This window comes from Sitophilus oryzae, unplaced genomic scaffold (assembly GCF_002938485.1).
Source record: "Sitophilus oryzae breed Bouriz unplaced genomic scaffold, Soryzae_2.0 scaffold_576_pilon_pilon, whole genome shotgun sequence".
In the NCBI taxonomy this organism is placed as follows: domain Eukaryota; kingdom Metazoa; phylum Arthropoda; class Insecta; order Coleoptera; family Curculionidae; genus Sitophilus; species Sitophilus oryzae.
In genome coordinates, this window is record NW_022147169.1 from 1,509,974 (window position 1) to 1,537,365 (window position 27,392).

At 31.2% G+C, this 27,392-nt stretch overlaps 1 protein-coding gene across 1 annotated transcript in view; it reads right to left on the minus strand.

The window, feature by feature from the left end:
* Positions 1-23,860, minus strand: part of LOC115887525 (putative fatty acyl-CoA reductase CG5065) — a 35,381-nt gene extending 11,521 nt beyond the window's left edge. The window contains exons 1-3 of the mRNA XM_030906985.1: positions 23,697-23,860; positions 2,676-2,886; positions 2,261-2,569 (exon numbers count right to left, since the gene is read on the minus strand). Of these exons, the coding sequence (XP_030762845.1) occupies positions 2,261-2,569; positions 2,676-2,876 (510 nt within the window). The 5' untranslated portion in view covers positions 2,877-2,886; positions 23,697-23,860. The remainder of the gene's footprint in view (positions 1-2,260; positions 2,570-2,675; positions 2,887-23,696) is intronic.
* Between the last annotated feature and the right edge of the window lie 3,532 nt (positions 23,861-27,392).

The following is a 27,392-nucleotide window of genomic DNA, read 5'->3' on the forward strand; positions in this document are numbered from 1 at the left end:
AAGTGGTGGGGGTGGTTAGATCTGTTTTTATTTAAATATTAATAACGGACTGGATGATCGGAATCCAACAAGCGAGGGCTCGTTTAAAAGAGCGTTTCTTACTCTATATTGACCGGAGTTATTAATATATATACACTCCGGAGTTATTAATATTTAAATAAAAACAGATTTAACCTCCCCCCATCACTTTATTTTGGTAGATAGGGGAAAATGACTCAAACATAAAATATTCAAAATTTACTGAAGATTATGAAGCTATTACTTATAGTACACCTTATCTAAGCAAAATTGTATAAAAACTACATTTTCTTATTTTTTGTTGCAGTTGCGCCTCCTAGCGGTTGTTCTACAAACTTGAAAATAATTTCCAGCAATTTCTCATAGTCTCTTTAGTTACAAACAATTTTTTCCGCAGCTGCTACGGCTAATACTTTCCGAGATACAGCCGAGAGCTATTGTTAGTGCGACACCCTGTACAATTAACTTATTTTGATTCCAAAAATACGTATTAATTATCTGTCCACGGAATATTGGGACACCCTGTAAAGCACAGAATTATACTCGTATATATTTATAGGAAATGGATCCTCAAATTTATACTAGGTACTTGTAATTTAAGAATCAATAATCAATAACTAACTTTTTCTTTCATAGTGTAGTGTTTTCAATGTAATATCAGTATTACAATTCTTTATATGAAATTTTATGACAGCTAACTTACTTTTATTTTACATTACTAAGTGGAGTAATATCATTTTTACTGGATCTATAACTGTTATTACTTCATATTCGAGGACAACTTTATGAAATGAAAATTACTTCACTAAACTTTACTTGCTAATGTAAATAATATTTTTATAGCCAAGCACTGGCAGTTTATTACCTATTTGAAGGGTATTTATGTTAATAGATGTTCGCAAAGTTTGTTTTTGCAATTTTATTGTTAGGTACGTTTCCTTTGTGCAAACGATAATGTTTAGTTCGAAAATATAAATATAAAAAAGATGCAATCAACCGAAATAAGAAAGAAATTTCAATGTAAAAATTAACCATATGTGGTATATAATTATTTTTTACTTATTTGCAAAAAAAGTTCATGAATGAATTGATTGCATGAATCTTAGATTACAATTATTCATTCATTGCTGCTGCTTCACTATATTTTTATCTTTTTATATATGTTAACGTAATCAACAGTTTACAAAAAGCGGGTTGCAATGGTCCAAGATGCTGCCATATATTTGTACTTACAATAAATAATATTAGGCACATCTCATTGTACGCTGCTTGTATCTTATTGATATTGATATTGACTGTTTTATCCAAGTGGAGTTAGAAGGCTTTTTAACATCAAAGTTACATCAAAGTAGCTATAAAGGAAGCGGCGAGTTGTATACGAGGGAAAATCGCTGATAGACCAATAGGAGATATCGTGATATACCCTGACAGCTTGGGGGCTTTAAGAAGCATCACCATGCAATCAGTGAGATCGAAAACTGTGATGGGCTGCCGAGAATTTTCACTGTCCTAGCTGGGTCAAGGCAGGACCACTCTGTGCTGGTTGCCAGGCTACAGAAACGTGGTGAGCAACCAAGAAGGGACAGACTCGCCAAAGTGGGAGCCAGGGGAGAGGCCGTGGCAGATGACCCACCACTTGTGACGATCGACACATTGAACGAAGCTATAGGAACTACCATCAAGGCCATGCAGCAAAGGACGTGGCAACCGTCAGTGAGCAGTACGATACAACTCGAAGACTGTGGCCAGTGGTAGATAGTAAAACGACAAAACAACTACTATAGTACAAAAAAAAACTAGTATGCATAATTGTAGGTGTCGTCACTGGAAACTGCCCCACGGGGGTAAATCTCGTGAGATGAAAGATTTCCAACGACGACTACTGCAGAGAACGCGGAGAGGAAGAAGAAACAACCGAGCACCTGCTGTGCCACTTTCCGGCACTGGAATACCGACGCTTTAAAACTTTTGGGCAATGTTTTTTGGAGAGACTGGAGGAAGCAGCAGATGTCAACATCAGTGACATCGAGAACTTAGCAAAGAGCTGGAAGTGCTTTAACGCAGAGAAAGAATGAATATTAGAATCAGAAGAATAACTATATTAATATAGCAGCATCCGGTTGACTTGGTCCAATTACACGCTGGCCGTGTCAACCAGACTTAATACTACTCTAGTTTTAATCATCTACTCATTATGCTAACAGGGTTTCTAAAATTATATTTTCTTTCTTTAAATACATACCCTTTCTTCAAAGACTTCTAAATCAGCCGAACAATAAGCAGTGCTGAAGTGACAAAAAGCCTCCAACTTCTTTATCTGCTTAACCACATCGAGAACCATGGCAGTTCCTTGAGTGTTCTGTTGAATGGCGTCTTTCAATGTTGCTTCCAGCTTCAGAGTAGCAGCCATGTGAAACACCACTGAGACATTCTCTATAAGGTCTTTAATATCCGATGGTTGCAGACCCAAGTTGTCTGCGAATAGATCTCCGATTACAGGAATGATTTTTTTAATTGCGTTTGGATCTTTTTCTCTTAATCTATCAAATACCTGAAAACATACATAGATGTATGGCATACTATTTTATTGATATGGAGTGGAACAGAGGCCAATATGATTTAAAGTATTATAAGTTTTTTTTTGGAAGAATACTTACGGGTAGTTTCCACATATCATCAATTCTTTGTTGTGGCGTTCTGCCTCTCTTGGGCCTTAGAAGAAGGTAAATCTTCTTGACACCATCACAGGAATAAAGAAGTTTTTCTAACATCACTTTCCCCATAAATCCGCTACCTCCGGTTACAAATATACTTCTACCATCGTACCAAGCGGCTATTTTGCTTCTGTTCTCTGCCATTCTGATGGTTCTAAAAGAGGAAACAAATAAAGAAATTAGAAAATAGAGAAAAAAATAGAAATACAAGGAACCTATAGTTAATTAAATTTAATAAAGCATAACAAATAATTGAAAGGGTGGCTGCAATAACCAGACAGCTCCATTTTAATAAATTTGTGGGAAATCGAAAAAGCGCTGTTCGGTTCTTACTGCAAACCCACAGCAGCTTCAACAAACGTCGCCATTTATTTACTGTTATATTGAGAGAACTGATTGTTGCAGGAAACGATCGGCCAAATTTTACTTATTATTACTTTATTAGAGATACCTAGTTATTGCAACCACCCCTTAAATTTTGTAGTTGTAATGTTTTTGATATAAAATCATCATTGAATGTCCAGTATATTTAAATAACGTTTTATAAAAAAAGTTATGTAGGCAACTGAAATTAGGACTTGTGTTAACTTTTTATTTTTTCTTATCTTTCTTGATTAATAATTTCACTTAGTTAACCATGGAAACAAGTTCAATCGTCGTTGCTCTCAAAAATGTGAAACTTTGTAAATTAAAATAAACAAAAATTGTAAATATGATTTTTTCAAATGAAGAAAAGCGTGTAGGATTATTGGTTCAACTTTTCTTGGCCATACAGTTTCGAGGAAACGTTGACCGGTGAACGTTACTTACGTTTTTTAGAGAACGGTTTTCAAAACATGTTAGAAAAGTGAAAAGTTAAATTTAGATACTCGCGCATTAATAGAGTGGTTTCAACATGACTTTCATTATGACACCCCCCCCCCCTCCACAATGAAATAAATGTTAAAATTTATAAAATTATTTATATCATAATTATATAGACTCAGGGATAGAAAGAGGTTGATCAATTGGCCTCCTCGATCACCTGACCTACTCATTTTAGATTTTCTTTGCGGTATGGTAAACAATAATGTTTACAAACGAACTTATGAATTAAGAGAGGCACTCGAAGAGGCGGACAGGAGAAGTTTTAGTTTGCTTAATGTAAATTGTAAAGAGCCGTTTAATAATATATTTTAGAAGTCTTTTTATAAGAGTTATAAATCATAACAAAATAAGAACACCATGCCAACTAAGTGGAATTAGTCAAGAAAGATAAGAATTGGCTATAACTCAGAAATTTTGTGAAAAAAAACATATAGCTTATATCGCTGAAAAGCTTAAAAAATGGCGTTTTTTATGAAGTCATAGCCAACTATGGTTTCAATTTAAAAAAAAACATATGTTTGTGTCATATATCAAAAATGACAGGCTTTAGAAACAATCGGAGAACACAAACTCATTAAGGATGTGATTATCTACAACTTTTTTGTCTAAAATAGATTATAACGGAATTAGGGACTATTTTTAAAATAGCCAAATTTTTTTTTTTAAATATCTAGTAAGCAATGAACTTTTTAAAAAATCTGAAAGGCGCATATTTATGACCCCACGAAACTGCAATTCTTTCCCCATTTAACTCTCTATCTCCAGTAGTTCCCGAGATACCCATGGAGAACATCGTAGGAAACTCACCCTGTATATGATTATGTTAAAATTATATTATCTACTACACAATAATACCAATGTTTAATATTAAAACACTAAAAATTCTGTAATATAATATAATATGTTACTATAACGAAATTTTTAATTTTACAAAAATATACTGAAGTAATTTGCATATTAATTTACTTATTGTATAATATACAGATATGTGTGTTATACCTTATACAGTTTAACTACAGAAGGAACGAATAAAAAAGAGAAAGTTTTTGTACTTTATATGCCTATTAAATTACAGGTTTCTTATAATACGTATGCTTTAGTGGTATCAAATTAGTAGTGCTACTGCACAGAAAAAAATCGTCGACTAAAAAATAATGTTAGTTAATTTAATTTGCTTATTTTTCTAAATAGATGAATATCTTATATTTTTCAGTTCCTCAATAGAGCAAACTTTTGAACTCAGTACATTTATATACAGAGTGTCCCAATATTTCGTGGACATAAAACACGTCTTTTTGGAATCAAAATAAGTTCATTGGACACAATTTACCTCTATAGAAAAGTGCTTCGTTTGTCCATTTGAGGGCATCAAACTTTAAAAAAATAAACATATTTTCTCAGGTATTTTAAGAACCGTTATTCTGATTTGAATGAGATTTTGGGGGTCTATGTTTTGCTAAATGTTTTAACATCTGACAAATCAAGAAAAACCTAATATTTTTTTAAACTTTGCTGCCCTCTAACAGACAAACAAAGTACTTTTGTATAGAGGTGAATTGTGTCCAATGAATTTAGTTTGATTCCAAAAATATGTAGTAGTTCTAAGTCTACGGAATGTTGGGACACCAAGTATATCGTCCCTTATTTTCTTATTTATCTCCTGTAAAAGCAGAATTTGGGACTTCCCTACAGGCATAACTTTTATCTTATGAAGTTCTGTAACCTATAACCGAGGGGTGTCTCACTGTTGGAATTACATGTCTCACTGCCGCACAGTGGGCAAAAATCCAGAAGTATGTTGCAAAAATTCTTTTTTTGTACGATTTCATTCAAATTTGGTAAAAACATTCTATGCCAGTAGCCCGTGAACCTAGTTAGTTTTGGCTGACTTGAGAGTGGTTGGGGGTGGCGGGGGGATTCATAAAATGGGAAAAATCATCTTTTGACTAATACAGCTACTAGAGATGAGCAAAACTGCGATTTTCCAATCGCAGTTGAAACTGCGATTGTGATTTATAAATCGCTGCGACTGTAACCTGCGATTGCGATTTTGATATTTTTAAATTGGTACGCTGTAATCTGGGAAGCTCAATCCCAAAATTTTTAATAAAAAACAGAATAAATAGCGGAATAATTTTTTTTTAATAAGAAACTGTTGGGTGTTTCGATGCCATGTGCCTTTTAAAATTTGTAGTGCCTGTTTTTTATGATATTTTTGCTGCACACATATTGCACTTAAAATTTTCATCAATTACCTACAAAAAAAAAATCCACAAATAACTTAGTTTCCTTTTTTTAAACATTTTTGATTGGAACAGAGACCGAATAAATTTAAAAGGGAAATTAAAAATACATAAAATGTTCAAAATATTCGAATGTGCTTTTAGACAGTAGGTATACTAACGAAAAATTTATTATAAAAAAGGTTGCCGCCAACCTTAATTCAGATAACTAGAAAAAAAACTGTTTATTTTATCTTGTTTTCTTTTAAAAACATTTTCTTTATATGTAACTCAAAAGAAGCCGACGCCGACGGCTTTGATATGGCCCGTCCAGTGCAAGTGCAAACTTTCGAACTTTTAGATAAATAAAAGGACAATATCACATTTTATATTTAAAATTTCTCTAAAATGAAAAAACTGATTGTAAAGGATGTATTTAAATTAACATAGCAGCGGATCCACAACTGTTAGTATATTCAGAAAATTATATTATATTATGGACTGTTATAAAAATGTTTATAATAATATAATATATAACAAAATATAATAAATAAAAAGGGCTGTTTCTTTTCCGTGCTCTATATCTTCTAGTAAATAAAGGATAAAAATAGATAATTTTTTATAATTTGAATCCAAAACTGTCCTTATATATATTTTACCTGAATCATTACCTGGGAGCAACTGTAACTATAATTAGTCATAACCGAAAACAAAATTTTTTTAACCTTCTCAATCCATAATTATATTATAAATCTAAAACTATTATCAAAATTTAAAACTAATAAATTATATATATTATGCGGTAAATAAACATAAATAAGCCTATTTTCCAACGCTTCATAAAAATTACGGGGCCCTGATCGCGAATGTGATTTTGAGATCTAGTCTAGGCCGATGTGTTGAGAGCTGCGAACGAAAATCGCAATGCCGCTCTTCGTTGGCGTGCCCACCCCGATGCCGCAATCGCAATCGCAATGCTGGGATGAGCTGCGATTTTCGTTCAGTTCCTCGTTCGCCTGTCCACTGCCGTGTTGAAGACGCGCCGCCGCCGGCCGGGGCGTACGAGAATCGCAATATTGCGATTTTCGTTCGCAGCTCATCGTTCGGCTTCTCAGTGCTGTGTCGATGCAACGCTGGTGCGAACGAAAATCGCAATGCTGTGATTTTCGTTCGCAGCTCTTCGTTCGCGTGCCCACTGCGATTGCAAATCGCAACTGGTGTAATATTGGTTGCCTAAAAATCCAAAATCGGCAGATATATGTTTCAATCGCAAGTCGCAGTTTGCTATGGAAAGGAATCACAGGTTGCGATTGCGAATTTACAATCGCTGCGATTAAATCGCAGTTTGCGATTTTCTGCTCATCTCTAACAGCTACCAAAATGCGGTACGAATATTTTACATTTCACTAAATTTTACGATTTTTGGCAGAGCCAAAATGAAACAGACAAATATTGAGCAACTCCGGCATATACAGGGTTTGTTTTATAAATTGACATCTTCTGTATCTTTTTTATTCGACGTTTTCGAAAAAAGTGTCATGAATAAAAGTTTAATGGTCTCGAATACATTTTTCAAAACAGTCTTCTTTGCATATACAGGGTGCCTTAGAAATCCTGTGCATGGCCCAACTTTCTTATTTCAAATTAGTACCCAATTTTTTATTTCATTTTTATTTTCTCCTAAAAATCCTAACTACTTTTATGTAGCATAGCCTATACCTAATTTGAAAGTTGAACCTACTATTATTGAAATTACTATTTACTGATATTTTGTTTTATAACAGCTGAAAGCAATGGTCACGAAGTACACATTTTTAAATCTGAAAGAAAAATCCATTTCATTTAATTTAAAAAATTAGGTACTGTCAAAATTTGTCAATTTGTCAAAAAATGTCATTTGACATTTTTGACATACCTCTTCGGAAATCTTGAGAGAAATTACGTAACTTTATATTTCAAGTTCTTCTCTAGCTACTATAACAATTAATGTATGAGAAGTATCCACATAAAAGATCTTACTATACACATACGCATGGAGGCTTCCGTTTCCAATAAATTTAATGTTGCGATTTTTTGCGATTTTTTTGACTTAACTTTTCTAAGATAGAATATATGCCACTATCAAAAAAACCTTAAATGATTATGTTCTACTTTGACCTTTACCTAGTTTTTATCCAAAAAATCAAAATAAAAGATTCGTTTTAGTTCGTTTTACAGCCTCTGGAAAGAGACTCCGAATATGTTTTTTTGTTAGTTTTATGTGGTTTCCTCTTAACTAATATGTTTCCAATCTAATGTTATTGCCATAAATGCTAACTGTGAATGTTATTTTTTGCAACTTGGTTTGGACATGGGCAGTCTTATTCGCAGTCAGTGGTAGTAAAATGATATTTGGCAGTACATGTACATTTTGAGACACCAACCAAGTGAGACACCAAGTGTGACCACCTAGACGAACAGACACCTAGACGTGTATATCAAAGAGCCAGACGTCTTAAAATACTTGTTTTTCCGACGTTGCTAGCTCTCGTACTATAACATAGGGGATGATATATTAGAAGATTATTTTAAACCCATTTTGACTAATTTTATTTCTTAAAAGCCTGTCCTAAACAATGCTTCCAACGTTGGAACCAACGTTGGACGCATCATTTCGCATATAATTCGACAATACTGCAATTCACAAGTGTGTCTTCTACACGATGTTGGTAATATTCATGTGTCCAACGTGGGAAGGTGTTTGACACATCGTGTGCGACCGTCTTTACTCAAATAAAATATTTCTTCAAACGAATGTTTAAAGATATCACTTGTGTCTATCATTTTAATTCACAAGAAAATTGTATTTTCTGTCATATTATAGATGTCGTCTGTCGAATTCTTCTCTGATTTATTACACGAACTATACCTAAAACTATACCTATATTAGGTAGTTGCATGGTAAAAACACCTATTATTTATGATGCCAGAGATACACGCGTTTTCGACATTTTAACAAGAAATTGTAAGACATATCTAACTTTTGAAGTTGCCTCATAATTGTCGTTAGTGAAATCTCTAACATAAACTGGATTTTGTAATATTATGATATAATAAAACTTATTTTTATGTATCCGAATTTAGAAGATGTTGATATACAACACGATAAAGTGGGCTTTTCAGAATAATGGTAGTTAACTGATTATTTAAATGTATACAGGATTGTATTCGAGAATCTACGGCAGTATATTCTGCAGATAAAAAAAGTAAACATTTAAATGCTTCGTTTCGGAAATTCAGGGTATAGAAATTTTATTTTTATTTCGATTTTTTCTTACTGATTTCTGAATTAATTATTGAATTCGATATTTGATTACGTGTAAGCGTTTTTTAAATTGAAAAGTTTGATTTTAATATCAATATGACTTCTTATCCCAAAGGGCTCCACCTACAGGTTTTTAACTGTTTTGAAGAGTAATAACTTTTCGTCCGTACCTGTAGAATATAGAATGTAGAACGACTGGGAGGGAGGAGGGGGTTAATCACTGCGGCCTCTTAAAGATCTATTGTGTCCCCTTTCCTTGAGTTATAACTATGATCATACTGTCTATAACGCATCATACATGAGGATTTTCCTGTTGTAGGGGGGAAAGAGTATTTTCCTTATTTCCTCCGAGCGTATACACCCTTCCACGGTTGAGGTTTGGCCCTCCGTGCCCTTTACAGTCGAGGAGCTTATCACCGTAGAGGTACCCTAAGGTTCAAATTTATGACTATGAGGCAAAGCATTACGAACTTTACATACTATAAATAAAAAAAGTTAGTCGAGACTGCCGCATAGAAATTGCTTCATGCTAGAAGCAATATTTTTAAGAAATAAAATGGCATTTTTTGCAAAAAAAACTATAACTAAATTTGAATCTAGTCCTCGTCTGCTGATTGAATTGACGAACCCTGTACAACACATTCTATAATTTCTTGAATTTACCAATAAAGTAACAACACTACATAACACTAATTTTAAATAATACAAAATATTATCGAATATGGTTACGATTCCACGAAAGTAAACTTAAAACACAGTAAATATAACTCAGCAGCCCAATTATGATTCCTCCATACTCTCCAATACTGATTTATTTTGCTGCATCCTTATGTTTGCGTTATCTGCCGACGACGCACAGTGCTTCGTCCCATGGACAAAAATCAAAAAATAAGTTAAAATTTACTAATATCTGAATATATAATTTTATACTTATAGCAATGTTCAACCATCCTGTATATTATTTTTCATAAACAGCGTTTTTGTTAGCAAATATTTTCACTAAAAATAAATTTTGCGATCATTATCTCATCAGTGAAAAGAATAACATTTAGTAGTTCTGTATATTATGGAGTTAAACGGGTACGTACTTAATTGAAAGCCACTATGGATATTGTTAAACAAGGTATGTACTTTAAATTTATTTCTAAACAAGTTCGTGATTGTTTAGTTTTTATTTATTTTTAAGATGATTCTTAAATGGGTATAAAAATTTTACGTTTTCAAACTTCAAAAGGCATTTAAAAAAACATATCAAAACATATCGTATTTATTGAATATTTTGTTGCCATATTCATATACTTTTAATTTTTGTATAGTTCACCTGCGTCTGCTTGCGACGAACTTTATTTTATAATACTTTTCAGATGGAGTAAAATTGATAAGCAATGCCGATCTGGCTAATACTTGGCTTGATCATAAGGACAAGAACTCAAAATTATTTGTATTTCAAAAATATGTTCTTATTAGATATTGATGAACCTTCCAGTCAAATGAGACACCACTTGTGCCTGAAAAAGTCCACTATGTTGGAGCGAAACGTCGCATAAAAAAGTGTCCATCTTTCAATTTATTATAAAATCTCATACCCAAGAAAAGGAAAAAATAATATATGGATATGGTCTATTAAAGAGGTAACTATTAACATCCGAACCCCTCATACCGACAAAATGAACAGTAACAACGCGAAAAAGTAACATATTAGAAAATGATGTACAGAAATATCTTATATGTGAGGATACTTCATCTACCTGTGATTTGGATACTATAAATTTGGAAGATTCTGTCAGCAGTGATTCTCCTGAATCAGAGTAGTTACGATCTATGCATTTTGTTGTCTTAATGTAAATTTATAATATCTTAAATTTTTTTTTTAATTAAATATAACATTAATGTTTCTTTTTCATTAAAGAAAAACATTTTTATCTTATATTAGGCTTATATTGTAGGAATCATGTTCTAATGTTATTTCAATTCTTTTTTATCACAGGAATTTATTTAATACTTACACCGTTTTCATACTATAACTTATTATTTGCTTAGATGGAACACAGCTCCAACATTATTATTATTTATAAGATTTTTTTTTATAAACGTGGGACTAAGAACATCATCATTTAGTACAATGAGAGTACTCATCATTTTTGTCAAATAAAGCTAGTTTGAATAAACTGCTTACAATAAAAGAGAAGTTTTGGATTTTTGTTCTCTAGAGCCATATGTTCGAAGCACTGTGCGACGTGGCTGGTTCGCTGTCAGTAATGCAGTTCCGCGGATAGGGGTCGATATTAAGTAGGATCTGCATCCATCACTACCGGCACCGGAGAGAGGTCCGTGGATGCATGTACATCCGGACCTACCCATCTTTAATACCCGTCAGGTGGAGGCTGGAGGAACTGTCCCCATTTTTCTCCACTTTAACTTGGTCTCCTTTTAGACTTGATACCGGTGTTGTCTCAAGTTTATAATAGAGGATATATCTCTCTTTTTCTATTACCTCTTTGGATTTAAGGTCAATTCATATTGTGAGGCTGTATTTTTCTTTCCTTACCGAAAAAAACCCTTTGGTGGAGATGCGTCAGGCACCAAGAAACATGTTGGTTCCTTTCCCTTGGCAAAAACCAAAATAAAAATACATCCTGTATCTCCGAAACGAAGCATTTTAGGACATACGTTTATACGAACTGTTTTACTTGTTTTCGTTTTGTTATACAGTTTGGACTACCTTGTGTCCAGGATGATCCGCTGCTTTGAACAAGCTCTAAAGGTGCGTATTCACTATCCGAACAAACGAACGAACGAACGAGCGAACGAATGGAATTCGGTATATTTGGACGGGGAACCGAACGCATGCGGCCGTTCGTTCGTTCGTTTGCTCGACCATCCGTTTCGAGTCGGTACATCAAAGGAGTTCGAAAACGAATGGGTAGATGTTGTTCGTTCGGTTCTAAAATTCGGTCCCGTCCATACTACTACCGAACGAACCAACGACGAATGTTCGTTCGTTCGTTCGGATAGTGAATACGCACCTTAATATTAGCTCTCTTATTCATTCTTAAGTCATTATTTTTAGATATGCAGGGGATTGAATCTTATTTTTTCTATCAGAGATTTTTGAGACGCACCCGGTATATATATTTTTATTTTGATTACCTTGAGATTAATTATCTTGTCTTTGTAGTCCTCAAATATAAATAAGCAAAAAAATATGATTTAGTGGACAAGTCCATCTTAAACATCACACGATTGTCCTTGTTGTTTTTAAAGATCATAATTACAAAGATAAACAAGGAAATAGAGTTTGAAAAAAAAGTGTCTAGAAATCTATATTGAAAGCTTGTTATTGACTTTATTCATTACAAGTAATAGGTAATAAATATTGCAGTGACTATAAAATCTTCTTCAGTGTTAAACATTGTCTCAAGTTTAGGTATTTTTTTAGGTATATGATAATAGGAAACATCTTGAACAAAAGACATGCTACTTAAAATTAGCAGTAATGGTGCTATTACTTGTGCGTGTAATATATAGTATTGTCTAAAGTTAATAGAGATGAAACTATGTAATATTTTAACTATTGTTGTCTGTTAACATTTTAGTGTCTGTGTTAGGTTTTAGTATCTCTTAGCATTTTGATGAAATTGTGACTGATTTAGAGGTAATAAGAGATACATTTTTAAATTTTAGTTTCATGTAATATTTGATTGAAAGAATACATACACTACACTAGTATTTTTTAGGACTGCTTCCTACTGTCTGTCTCTTCCTTCCTCTCTATTTCTAGTAAAAAATAAATTAATTTTGACATTTTAACAAAAACTAAACGTAATTTTATTTAATGACCAATTATTTATTTGGATGTTTGCTGTGATCATTATCAAATATTTTTGATAAACTCGCAAATACACGTCGCGTTACTACGTATTTCTAAGCCGTATAGGCTGTTATGAGATGACACAGATCATTAGCACTTTTCGTCTCGCTAGCTCGTGTGTCACGGCCTTGAATTTTTACTCCCAGCGCGCTTAACTTTAAAAAAATTCAGTGTAAGTAAATTTGCTGATATTTTAGTAGTTATTCTGCCACTCGAGGAGATGAGTCCAACAAATACCAGATCATTAAAATTGGTCCTGCCATTCTTGATAATTATAAATAATGGTATAACCATTGTCTGTATGTTATAATCAATATTATTTATAGCCTTAATAAAAATATAATACTACAAGAGCCTGTAACGTCGGGAAAACGACTTATTTTAAGAAAACTGCTCCTTTAATATATATTTTGCTATGATCTCCTGACCAGAGGGCGGGCCGTCTGGCTGCCGGTAGACTACTGCGGTTCATTACTGCACGTCACATCTGTACGGGGTATCCCATTTTCGTGTGTTTTATGGGACTTATCGTTTATAAGTAGAGATACAATAATACAGTTTTCACATTGCTTTGCTACTTTTTTATGAAACTAAATATGCTACACGTATGTCCTGCCCTAGCCTCCTTACTTCCTGAAATACAGGACAAATTTGTGATGCGCAGTAGTGAACGCAACGTCTACCGGCAGTCAGACGGTCCGCACTCTGTTCAGGCGAGCATAACAAAATATATGTATATTAAAGAACCAGCTTTCTTAAAATTCTCTCCCGAAAACGTTGTAAAAGTAAAACAGCGAAATCCTTATGGAAATGAAAATATAAAATGACACCAATCACAAGCAAATGGAACATCCGATGAAAGGAGGCATGGATAAAAGTTCATATTTTAATACTAAAAAAGTGTCGAAATACTTGACTTGACCACTGAGTTTTCCTCTTTTTAGAGAAATAGTGTAGTCGTTTAATGGGCCGTTTAAGTGTTGCCTCTCAATATTTTGTCGATTTCGGCCTCCTTGATGAGATAAAGAAGTGGCTGGCAATATAAAAAATGCCTATAATCATGGGTTAGAAATGCATAGTTTTAAATCTACAGGATGTCAAAACTTTTTAAAAAAAAAAATTGTTTGGTAATAATATTTAATAATAAATCAGATAAAATAAATAATGTATTAAGTTTATTTTGATTTTAGTTTAATGAATTCTGATTAATACAATTGCATTTATGTCATCAAGAAGATCGAAATCGACAAAGTATCTAGAACTTTTGAAACACCCTGTATATAAGGGCCCCCGTGTGAAACTTTCATTCCAGTAACTCTCTTCTTTTGGACATATTTGTAATAAGAAAATATGTTTCTATTATCGAGATCTACAAGCTCTGAAAATATTTGCACTTATTTAAGACTCACCCTGTATAATTCTTTTTCCAATTATTATCATAATTTGCTCAATTATTATCATAAAACTGCGTAATTTTCTAATCAATCGAAAAAGTCTTTAAATTCAACCGATAAAATGAATATCGTATCGTCGGATATCGGATGCATGAAAATCAAGCTTCACCGGACTTTGTTTTATTTATTTAGATATATACAGGGCAGTATCTAAAATTCTCCGCTTAAGCTGAGTTTATCCCTCGATTTAAGTTATATTCAATTGATTTTAATCGTAATTATATAAGTTTTGAGAAACTATATTTTGAACCCAAATTTCAAATTGATTCGATAAAACAGCAAATGGCGGTTAGTATAACGATTTTGTTGACACCCAGTATACCCGAAATATTTTAAATTCAATATTAAAGGATCTTTAATAAAGAATAGATCAACAACTATTTTTCGAATGCTGGATCAATCCTGTATATTTTTTTATTTATATGAACTAAAATGTGTAGGTCATTTTTATTTGGTATTATTTTTTTGTATATAAAACTACGGTGTATTAATATAATTAGGACACACAATTATTGTTTATATTTCATAGAAACCAAATAATTATAGAGTACCTAATTACTTGAACTGTTTTTTTTTGCATAAAAAAAGTGAAAACGAGACACCACAAGTAGATAAGTAGATATATATTTAGGAAGAAAAAATAAGAGAAAGTAGAATTATGCCATTATTGTAATTACAGACTTAAAAACTCATTAGATTATGTCAGTTTTCTTAATGAATACGATGAAAAATAAATATATAAGCTTTTTCTTAGTAGAAAATGCGCTGCGACCTATTATGATATAACGTTGATGAATTTTACTGCACATAAAATTCTATTACTTCTAATAAAAATAAATTTATATTCGACGATAAGGCTTAAATTATACGAAAAATAAGAGCAATCAAATTGGTGAAGTATAGACATGTAGTTCTTTTATTAAAAAATGTCATTTAAAATAGTTGTACCATATAAAACGTCAGAGTTTTTAACCAACTAGATTTTTTATAAGAATACAGTTGGGGTGGAACCTTTGGTGTTACAACAGCAGAGTAAAACACTAGTTCACCACAACACATCTAAACACTTATTAACATTAGGCACGCGAACCATGTTAGCATCATTAGCAGGTGATTAAAACTTTTTAATATATTTTTTTATTTATAAATAGTTTTATAATAATTTAGTAAGTAAATGAATCTCTGACTTCTATATGTTATATGACCAAACGGGCTTTGACTGTTGACAAATTACCTTATAGAACATTATATTGCAATATCTTTAGCTGCCAGTGTTCAATGCGAACTCAATCATAAAATAGTTATAATGAGATATACGAAAATACAATAGTTAATACATATACGTATAAGACCTTAACAGTACCATTACAAATGTTTGATTTACTAAAATAAAATCGTCAAATTGCAAGGAAAATAATTAACTTTAACTTTAAAGGTCGTTTCTTAAACACTTAATTTCATTTTAATATGTCATAAAAAAAATTGACAGGAAATAGGTCGTTATCACTATTATGCAAAATTTCGTCCTAAAATAAAATGAGGATACTTATACGGTCGAAAAAAAAACGGCGTCAAAGACGATTGAGGATTGACAATCTATTATAGTTTTGGCGAGGTCAAGCTCTAGATGTCATTTCTTGGCTTGTGTTCTTTATTTTTAAACGGCGTTTACTGCCAGTTAGCCTTAAGAGGGTTGTATTATATTTTTATATTATAGTAAAAATGATATGTAAATAGTGGTAGTTTAAAATTCGAGAAAAAATAATTTTTTGGAAATATATTTGTGTGTCTTTCACAATAATCTTTCGGGTGTTAATTTTTTACAAGTTTTATGTCAATTTTTAGTAAATGACGTCTAGAGATTGACCTCGCCAAAATTATCATCGATTGTTATTCCCCAGCCGTCTTTGACGCCGTTTTTTTTTTCGATCATTCGATATTTATACCATCCTGGATACTTCATCTGCCTGGTCTGTTTTTAATACATGCGAGGGAGATAAATATAAATGACCGATTGACAGACAGGAAGACAAAATAAATAGCGGCATACAGTGTTGCCGGTTTTTACGTGTGTAGGAAAATGTGTGTAGACAAATATAAACTGATTTAAAAACTTTCATATTATATATATTTCTGAAATGAAGATAATATATCTAAGCTATAATTTATTACAGCTGTAGTAAAATGAGTAACTAATTGTGAAAAATAAAGTTCCAACTATAAATGGAAGATTTTTCGTAAATGCCTAGTTGTGCAGTTTGAACTTTTGATGCAAAATCCGGCAGTATGAGCATAGGAGATAGGAGAAATGGTATTAATCCAACTTTTATCTCGTTTTAATACGTTTGATTTTTCATTAAGCTGTTTGCATCATTGTCTTACACGTTAAAATCTAGACCACGCAGTTCCGTTGACCAGATCGGTATAAAATCATATATACCGATCTATATACAGGGTTGTTCACCACATACAACACGGAGTATTGTAGCTAAACGATTAGATTTTTACACATTGTATGTTTTGGGTTCGTTGAAGGACTATTAGAGCTACAATTTAAAAATATTTTTACAAGATACAGAGTGTCCCAAATAAATAAAAAATATCAAAGTTGTATTTTTTTAAATGGAACACCCTGTATATTATTACATTTTTAGTTTCTACGATTAATTCGTAAATTAATAAAAAGGCATATATGGAGTTGAAATGGAGTCAATGTGTCAATATATTATAGTTAATTTTATGGCAGTTATTATAAAAATTTAATATTAGAAAAAGGTAAATAAGAAGACCTATAAAATAAGAGAAAAGATAAATATAAGACCTATAGAAATAATAAAATAATAGGATCATGATTATCGAAATTCTTACTTAATTTCATAAATGTTTTCATTTTCATACAATTTTACTTAACAATATTGAATATTCTTATGTTTTGAAGCCTGTCCAGCGAGTCCGGGAATATCTGGACAAGCAATGGAAAAAAAGTGTCAAAGTATTTGTATTTTTTTTTACTTTTTCTTGTGTTTTAAATAGACTTGTGATAGATAGAGAGGCTATATTTTTCTTGGTTCCGTTTGAACCATATTTTTGCGTTTTTATTAATTAAAGATTATTAAATTATGTCGCAATGGACTTTAGTTTATTCAATATTACATTAAAGAAAAAAAATACAGGTTTTTAAATAACGTACATAATAATTCTACTAATTTTGAAACAGCCATAAAGGAGTACGAAATGCATAATGAACATTCTAAATACAGGGTGTCTCAGATTTTAATCGGGAAAATTTAATAGACGATAGAACTTGCAAAAATAAAATAAAAAGTTTATATCAACTTGTAATGAGTTGAAGCTTAAGTTTAATTATAATATTAATTACCAATTAGAATTTATTTTTTTCGCCAGAAGTAAGCAAGATAGACAAAAAAGTCTGGAGACAAAAAAATCATATTTTTAATTACTAAATCCAAAAATAATATTAAACTTCTAAAAAAGCAGTGGCGTGCCTATTTTTTCCTTTAAAATAATTTAACAGTGATGACCCACCGCCGCCCCTGGCCATTAAACTTAAATCTATAATTACATCAAATTAAGTCCCATAGTAAGTATTATAAACGGGTCAAGTTATATCAAAATCGATTAAATAGTTTTTCAAATATCTTAATTTTTTTTATTTTTTTTAAGTAACTTTAACACCCTGTATCTCGAAAAGGAAGCTTTAAATCTTACAAGTTGATATGAACTTTTTGTTTTATTTTTGCAAGTTCTATCGTCTGTTAAATTTTCCCCATTAAAATCTGAGACACCCTGTATATGTTTTAATAATGTACAGGGTATTTTTATTAAATTCTCTTAGTCGCGATTTTTAATGATACAACAAATAACAAAGCTTTTAATCAAATTATATGAAATGACACACCATACGATCGAAAAAAAAGGCGTCAATGACGGCTGGGGAATGACAATCGATGATAATTTTGACGAGGTCCAGCCCTAGATGTCAATACTTAGTCCGTGCTCTTGTAATTTATTTTTATATTGAGTAAAAATTATTTTTAAATGTTGTAGTTTAAAACACGAGAAAAAATTTTTCCAGAAATATTTTTCAATTTGTGTCTGAAAACTCTTTTTTAAAATTTATATAGTTAGTATTAATTTTGCCAAGTTTTATGTCAATTTTAAGTAAATGACATGTAGAGATTTGACCTCGCCAAAATATCGATTTATCGATTATCATTGATTGTCATTTCCCAGCCATTTTTGACGCCGTTTTTTTCGATGATACGGTATATTTTTTATAAATATTTTTTTTCTGGAAAGCTTTATATTTTCGAAAACAAATTAAATCTTGAATATCAAAACATAATTTTCAAAGAGGTGTTTTAATGATAGATAATTTTTTATATCTTTTTTTAATTTCAATATTATAAAACTTTAAACTCGTGAATATACAGAAACAATAAAAATTTTCAAAAAAAATCAAATTCGCAAACTTCCATCATGTAAATATTTATATGAAAAGGGTTCTAGTCCAGTGGTTTAATTACTCACCTAGGCTAATAAGAGAATGTCACTGTCAAAGGGACTTTCTAGAGATCTACGAAATAGAGCAAATTTGCACTAAATTGAAATTTTATAGCGTGAATCATTATATTTACTTATGATTGCCTTAGACTCATTATTTTATGCATTATCACTGTAAAAACAATATTACTACCAGTTTGAAATCAAATTACTGTTTAAATTGATGCTTTAGTTAATTGAACAAAATAATTACGCAAATACTTTAACCTGTTTGAATATAAACTCGTTATAATTGGCAGTGATTTATGCAATTACAGATTTCTTGTATATAAACCAAATAGATATTGTTAGAACTTTTTCAAAAATTTTATTTATTCTGAGTGTTCTTCTCCTTGAGTGTTAAATATTAGGCTTTTGGGTTAAAAATGGCGCCCTAAAAAGCATATTCTACACATATACTTATAAATATATGATTCTACATTACTTTTTATTTGGCCCTCCCCTAAAATAAATTCCTCTGTATCCGCCCTATACAGGGTGGTCGGAACTGTATTCCGAAAACTTCGGCGGCGTATTCTGTAGATAAAAATAAATAAAAAAGTTCGTATAAATGTATGTCCTAAAATGCTTAGTTTCGGAGATACAGGGTGTAGAAATTGCATTTTTATTTCGATTTTTTCCAAATAACTTCTGAAGTAACGTCAATATTTGGATGAAAATTGGTGTCTGAGAGTTTTTTAACATGAGAAATTTGATTTCGATGTCAATATGACTCCTACTTGTAGGGGGCGCCATCTACATGTGTGTTAACTGTTTTTAAGAGTAATAACTTTTCTTCCGTACCCCGTACCTGTTACTGAGTGAAAAAATATACATTTCCTTGACTTTCTACGTAAAAAAATGTCTCTTGGTAAAAATCGCTACGAGCAACCACTCTCAAGATATGTATTTAGGATGGAAATGGTCAATACATGTCATTATTGACAAAAAATATACACGTTGAGTAGATAGTTATTTGACTGAAATAATAAATTTGGGAACTTTTATTTTTTTTTAAATTACTCATAAATTTTTCTGCGAAAAAATGATGATAAAACAGTTTCTGTTGAACTTTTGGCACAAAAACATTTCAAATTTATGATTTCAGTCTAATAACTATTTAGTCAACATGTTTAATTTATGTCAATGATGACAGGTATTGATAATTTCGATTCCAAATGTCTCGAAAACCATTACTTATAGCGATTTTTAACAAGAGATCTTTTTTACGTAGCAAACGTCGTAAATGTATATTTTTTAACGCAGTAGTTTTATACGCAGGTACGGACGAAAAGTTATTACCTACTCTTCAAACCAGTTAAAAAATATGTATGTGGCGCCCTCTACAAGTAGGAGTCATATTGACATCAAAATCAAGTTTCTTATGTCAAAAAACTAACAGACCCCAATTTTCATCCAAATATTGGCGTTACTTCAGAAATTATTTGGAAAAAATTGAAATAAAAATTAAACTTATACACCCTGTATCTCCGAAATCTCCGAAATCTCTCTGTATTTTAGGACATATATTTATACGAACTTTTTTATTTATTTTTATCTACAGAATATTCTGTCGAAGTTTCCGGAATACAGTTCGGACCACCCTGTATATGGTTGTATTAATCTCATGCATGTTCTCATTATGTCTACCTACAATAAATTAATAATATAGGTAAAGGTAATATAAGGAAATCGCCCCCCACCCACCCAATTGGTAATATAAGACAATTTATATTAACATTAAAAAATAGGTACCTACCTAAATAAATTGAATTTTGGCTGTCTTTGCTTGACGGTAATTATTTTGATGTGGCTGGTTTCTTTTTTGATCATAACGCAAAAGCATTTTACAAAAAATAACTTTTAGATTTTTTAGATTTCCATTTCAGTGGCAAATAGCCCGAGCTTTTTCAAGATACAAAATATGATCACTTTATTCTGTTGGGAAATTTAATAAATTCCAAAATTCCAATTCCATAATATGATTACTTTATTCTGGTACGTCTGGCGGGAATTGAACTTGCGACCATTGAATCCAGAGCGCGTTAGAAGAAATTATTATTAACAGTATCTTACGGTTTTATATTCTTTACAAGTATACAGTATTACAGAATATTGTTTTAAATGTAATAGATACTTTTGAAAAATCAGATGTTAATACTGCATATTAAGTCACTTCAGATGCGTGTGTTATTTTCAAAATTGGTTTCTATTAAGAAATCTAATAGAATTTCAAAAATATTTTGAATTTCGGACGATTTCTTAAAGCTATTTTGATCTTGCATGGTTTATTATTTCTCGTACTTTTCTAATTAGCACTACCACTAAAATTTTAATTAACTTTTAGGTATTATTTGTTTTGCTAAAAAAACGTTATGGATTTATAAAGCCAAAAGTGCAAAGTTTAATTTTATTTAATGCGTTTTTTAATCACAAATGAAGTAGGTTATCTATTATTTATTATGTCATAAAAATATTAAAAATAATTAATTAAACCACCTTGACACATTGTTTTTACAAGTTATTTGTAATAATTCATATAACGATTGCTTCTTGATATTATAAAAAAGTACCTAATAAATAAATTTGCAGACTTTAATTATTATTAATTAATTTCATCAATAAATTCCTTAAGTAGTTGTTTTGAATTTTTGTCCAACCAAATTTATCTTACCAATAAGTTGTTTACATTTTTGTTGGTGAAACAAACCGGTTACTTTTTGCATTTTTTTAATTTAAATTTGGTCTAATTGGTACTGTTTCATGAGCATACCATATATCCCTTTTTAAAACAACTTTCGATATTTTTGGTGATTGGTTTAGATGATCTCAAACCCAGAATTCTTATATAAAATACTTTGTTTATATGCAAACCTAACGTATGTACGAGGATGTAAAAAAAAATATTTTAACTTCTATAGGGTGCCTCAATAAAGCGTGAGTGGATCGGGATGCTTTTTTATATGGAACAACCTGTATATTATATATTATTGCACTTTTCACTTCCTTTCATATCACTTTACTTAACCCTAAGATGTGAGTAAATATATTTCGATAGTTTCAGAGACATTAATAAATAAATAAAAAATATATATTTTTCAACTTTCCTTAAAAAGTTATTACAAATACAAGAAAGTCTTCAAATCAAAACTATATTAGATATTTACTTTAGATGGTCTAGGCTTACTTTGCTGCTATAAATATCGTAATCTTAAATCATACAGGATGTTCAAAATTCTACGCCAAACTTTCTAAAATTTAAAATAATTGTTCTTTGTTTTTTTTTAAATGGAACACCCTGTATATTATTTTTATTAGATGGAGAGTTAAAAAATGAACATTTCTTGTATATAAAGTATTTCAAAATTTTTATTGGTTTTGCAGGTACACGCAATAATATTTCATATGACTCTTTCAACGGTAAAATACGAGAGAAAAATCATTGGGTGGCTTTGATAAAAATTTACTGTGGAATATGCCATATGAAATATAAAACCGCGAATATCTGCAAAACAGTTAAAAATTTAGAAATATTTTAAATACAAAAAATGTTCAATGTTCTCCATCTATTGAAGAAATAATATATAGGATGTTCCATTTAAAAAAAAACGAAGGAAAATTATTTTATATTTTAAAAAGTTTGGCGTAGAATTTTGAACATCCTGTATGATTTACGATCACAATAGTTACAGAAAAGTAGATACAGACCATCTAAAGTAAATACCTAATATTAGTTTTGATTTCGGGATAGTATTTTTAATATTTTTTTTATGATTATGGCTTAAAAATAAATATTTTTTTATTTATTTATTAATATCTCTGAAACTATCGAAATATATTTACTCATATCTTAGGATTATGTAAAATGATCTGAAAGGAACCCAAAAATGCAATAATATATAGGGTGTTCCATTTAAAAAAAGCATCCCGATCTACTCACGCTTTTTTGGGCCACCCTATAGAAGTTAAAATATTTTCCTGAAATACATCTTAGTACATACTTTAGGTTTGCACTTAAACAAAATTCTCAAGTTTTCTATTCTATGAGCTACAGATGCCCGACGCACTCTATTGCCAGACCCTGTATATTATTACAGTGGTTTGTGTAAATTATGATCATTTTTAGATTTCCACTACATTTTTTAAAGCTCTTTGCCATTTATAAAATCTCAAATATAAACATTCTTAACGTGAAATATTGTGGAAGTAAATTGTTATTTAGGGTGTTTTAAAAAATATGTTCCTCACCTAAAAATAAGGGAGTAGTCTTCATTTTTTTCGATTTATTATAATTTTCTTCAAAGTGCTTTTAGTGATTCGAATAAAATTTTGAAGGCAAAAGTTATTATAAGTGCACATATTTTAATTCTAAAATGTGTCGATAGATTCACCAGGGACGTGCATATGGGTTATCACTGGAATATTTTCCTAAAAAAAACATGTGCGCCGCTGACATTTTTTTATCTTTTTAACAAAATTGTATAGGCCGTTTAACGCCGATTAAAAGTTGTATGTCAAAAAAAGCAACAACCGTTTTCTTTCTATATTGTTAAAAATTAATGAAAATTAATATGTATACACCTAACTCAATATTGTATTTGAAGTACATATTTATAAATTTGGTGAGTTGACATTTATAAAAAATATTAATATTACCCTTATTACTTAATATAAATTACGTACATTTTCGTAGACGGTGACAACAACACGAATAACTGGTTACTGACGGCGGACTTGGTAAAGCACACTGAAAAATACGGTCTTGATGGTACCCAATAACCGAACCAACTGGTTGCTGCAGTCGGTGGTACTACACTGGTACCCACTAGACTTGAAAATTAAAAACAATCTTTCTCCTGCGATTTCTGCTACCTCCTCAACATCGATACGCCTAGATCCACTTTTACCACAGTTTATAAAATTCATATTCGGTGCTTTTACTTTTGCCGAAAGAATCGTTAAAAGAAATGCTCGAAAAAAACGGCGTCAAAGACGGCTGGGTCATGACAATCGTTAATAATTTTTGGGAGGTCATTCTCTATGCGTCATTTATGAAAAATTGATATAAAACTTGTTAAATTTAACACTAATTATGGAAAGATTAAAAATGGATAGTATGTTTTCAGACATACAATAAATCTATTTCAAAAAAAGTATTTATCAACTACACCATTTAAAAATCATTTTTACTCAATATAAAAATGAATTCGTTTAAAAGCGCCATTAAATAATTATTTATGAAGTATATATATTTATTTTTAAAGCGCCATTAAATATAAAGAAGAGTACCAGCCAAGTAGATGACGGCTAGAGCGTGACATTGCCAAAATTATTATCGATTGTCATTGCCCAGCCGTCTCTGACGCCGTTTTTTAGAATCGTATTCCAGTGATAAACCATATGCACGTCCCTGATGAATATGTCGACACTTTTTTTGCATTAAAATATGTAGCATTTATAGTAACTTTTAACTTTTTATAGTAACCGTATATTTTATTTTGTTTTTTACATATTTTAAGATTTTTTAAAAATGTATACAGGGTGTTTCGAAAAATCTGGTCATTGATTAATCACGATCCTGCTTAAAGCGCTTGACGTAAAAAGCTGGTTTTTGGAAAACGGATTGACTTTAGGGTGTAGAGGTTCGATAAGAAGGGATTTTTCGAAACTCGAATTCTAAGGGGGTGAAACCACCCCTCAAATATTAGAATATTTTTTATTTAAAAACCGGTCAGTTTTTCGGAAACACTCTTAAACACTTATATTTTATTTTGTTGTTTTACAGGTTTTAAGATTTTTTAAAAATTTATACAGGGTGTTTCATAAAATATGACCATTGAGTAATCACAATTCTGCTTAAACTGCTTGACGTCTAAAGCTGATTTTTGGTAAACGGATTGATTGTGGGGTGTAGAGGTTCGATAAGAAGGGGTTTCTCGAATCTCAAATTCCAAGAGGGTGAAAACGCCCCTCAAATACTACAATAGTTATTTAAAAAACGGTTAGTCTTTCGGGAAAACGCTTGGACACACATAATTTATTTTGTTTTTTTACATATTTTGAAATTTTTTAAAAATCATACAGGGTGTTCCAAAAGTTGTTTTGTTTGGGTAATTGATTAACCACGATTCTGCTTAAACTGCTTACCGTAAAAAGCTTGTTTTTGGCAAACAGATTTTTGGAAAGTCAAATTCCAACGAGATGAAACTACCCTTCAAATATTACCAAGTTATATAATAATATCGCCACATTGTTTTTTTCTCATGCTGACATAAATGTGAGAACATTTTATCCAGTTTGTATGTTAATGGAAATTCTTGCTTTGCTTTATCATCACCATTACAAATGATTAATTCGACGCGAACGAAGTCGCGGGTACAGTGTACACGCTAGTATTATAATAAATCGAAAGATTATTAAGATTTTAACACCCTGTAGCTACGAAACAAAGCAGAATCGGATCCATGTTGATATGAAAAATAAATCTTATTTTTACGTGAGGAATCTCCCACGAGAGATGGCACATGATTTTTGAAACACCCTGTATAAAAGACGAAATCGATCAAAAAATAGTTTTTCGAAAATATATAAAATTGTTATGACAACAATAATACCCGCAGCCCACATGATACAATATGATCGAAAAGAAAACGGCGTCAGCGATGTCTATGAAATGAATATCGCTGTCATTTTATATGTAAAAGGTAAAATTATTATATGGAGAATGTCATCGATTGTCATTTCCAAGCCAACTGGACGCCGATTTTTTTCGATCTTACGATATTTCTTGAAGGCCCGATTGCTTTGACAGGCTTTGACTAATTTGAAAAGTGGTTTGATTTTTATTGGATTTTTTATACCGGGTGCGTCTCAAAAGTGGTCCACCCCTATAAAGGCGGGTTCTCACTTGTCAGTTTCGCTGACGCAGTCTGACTGATTCATTATCAATGAAAAATAAAAAACAACGATTGTATTCACACGTTTCATGTTTTGCTACATTCAGTATTCAGTTGGTCCAAACATTCTAATGTGGTGATTTCGTATAGACATGAAAATGGTTAAAACAAAATTGAAACCAGGTGTTCGCAAAGTTTGTTTACAATTAGCAAATGAATTACAGAATATTCTGGTGAATCAGAAAAGAAAAAAAAAAACGTCGTAGGTGGTCAGGTCCTGGATATTGCGAAGAAATAAACGGGGTGCTAGTGAAACTATATTAAAAGAATTAATTAACTTAACTTGTAAACTGCACAAATCACGAAAATGTAGTTCTCACGCTTCAGTTTCTATTCATTATTCGATAATGATCAGTCAAAATGAAAAAAAGTAGAACTGGTTTTCACTTTAACTGAAAGTACGAATGTACTGATCATTTAACATGAAAATGTGTTCTGACGTTCATTGTTTGTTCAGTATCACTGAATCAGTCAGACTGCGTCAGCGAAACTCACAAGTGAGAACCCGCCTTAACGGGGTTAAATAAAAAAAAAAACGAGAATTGGTATGTTAGTATATGACATATGATATGACATAAATTAGGATTGACTGACGTATTTAATTGTTTTTGGTCACTTCCTGTTTCACCGGAAATTACTACAACTTTTGATTTTTAAATGGAACCCCGGTATTTTTTTTACTTTATTCCATAGAAAATAACACTCTGAATAGAATGACATATTATATGTCAACTTTTGACATTTTTGCATATGGTTTATTTGAAATTATAACTTACGATTTGTAACGAAAATTTGACTCGAAATACGAAATGTGTGGTATTAAATTATTCGTAAAAAAATGCTTTTTCTAATTATGCTAATGAGCCACCCTCGTTCCATTTGAAAAAATTGAGATATGATTAACAATACGAATTGAGCAGTTTCTAACTGGTCAGGATATGACACTAAAAACATTAGACGATCAAATCTATTTTTCCAAGGCTCTTTGATTAAGAATTAGTGTTTTTAACATAGCGATGGCATTCTAGATTGAATATTAAAATAGGATTTTTTATTAAGCGAAAATGTCAAAAGTTGACATATGATATGTCATTCTATTCAGAGTGTCATTTTCTATCAAATAAAGTGAAAAAATACCTAGGGCGCCATTTAAAAATCAAAAGTTGTAGTCATTTCCGGTGAAACAGGAAGCAACCAAAAACAATTGAATACGTCAATCAATCCTAATTTATGTCATATACTAACATACCAAATCTCGTTTAGTATAGTCAAAGGTATAGTCAACGCACCCGGTATAGTCAAAGAATTTTATTACCTTTGGTTCTACAACCAGTAAAATACTACAAAACAGCATTGTATATTGTGTTGCATATCCATTGCGAATTGCGATTATGAAAATGGGTAAATTAAATTAGGTTAAGGT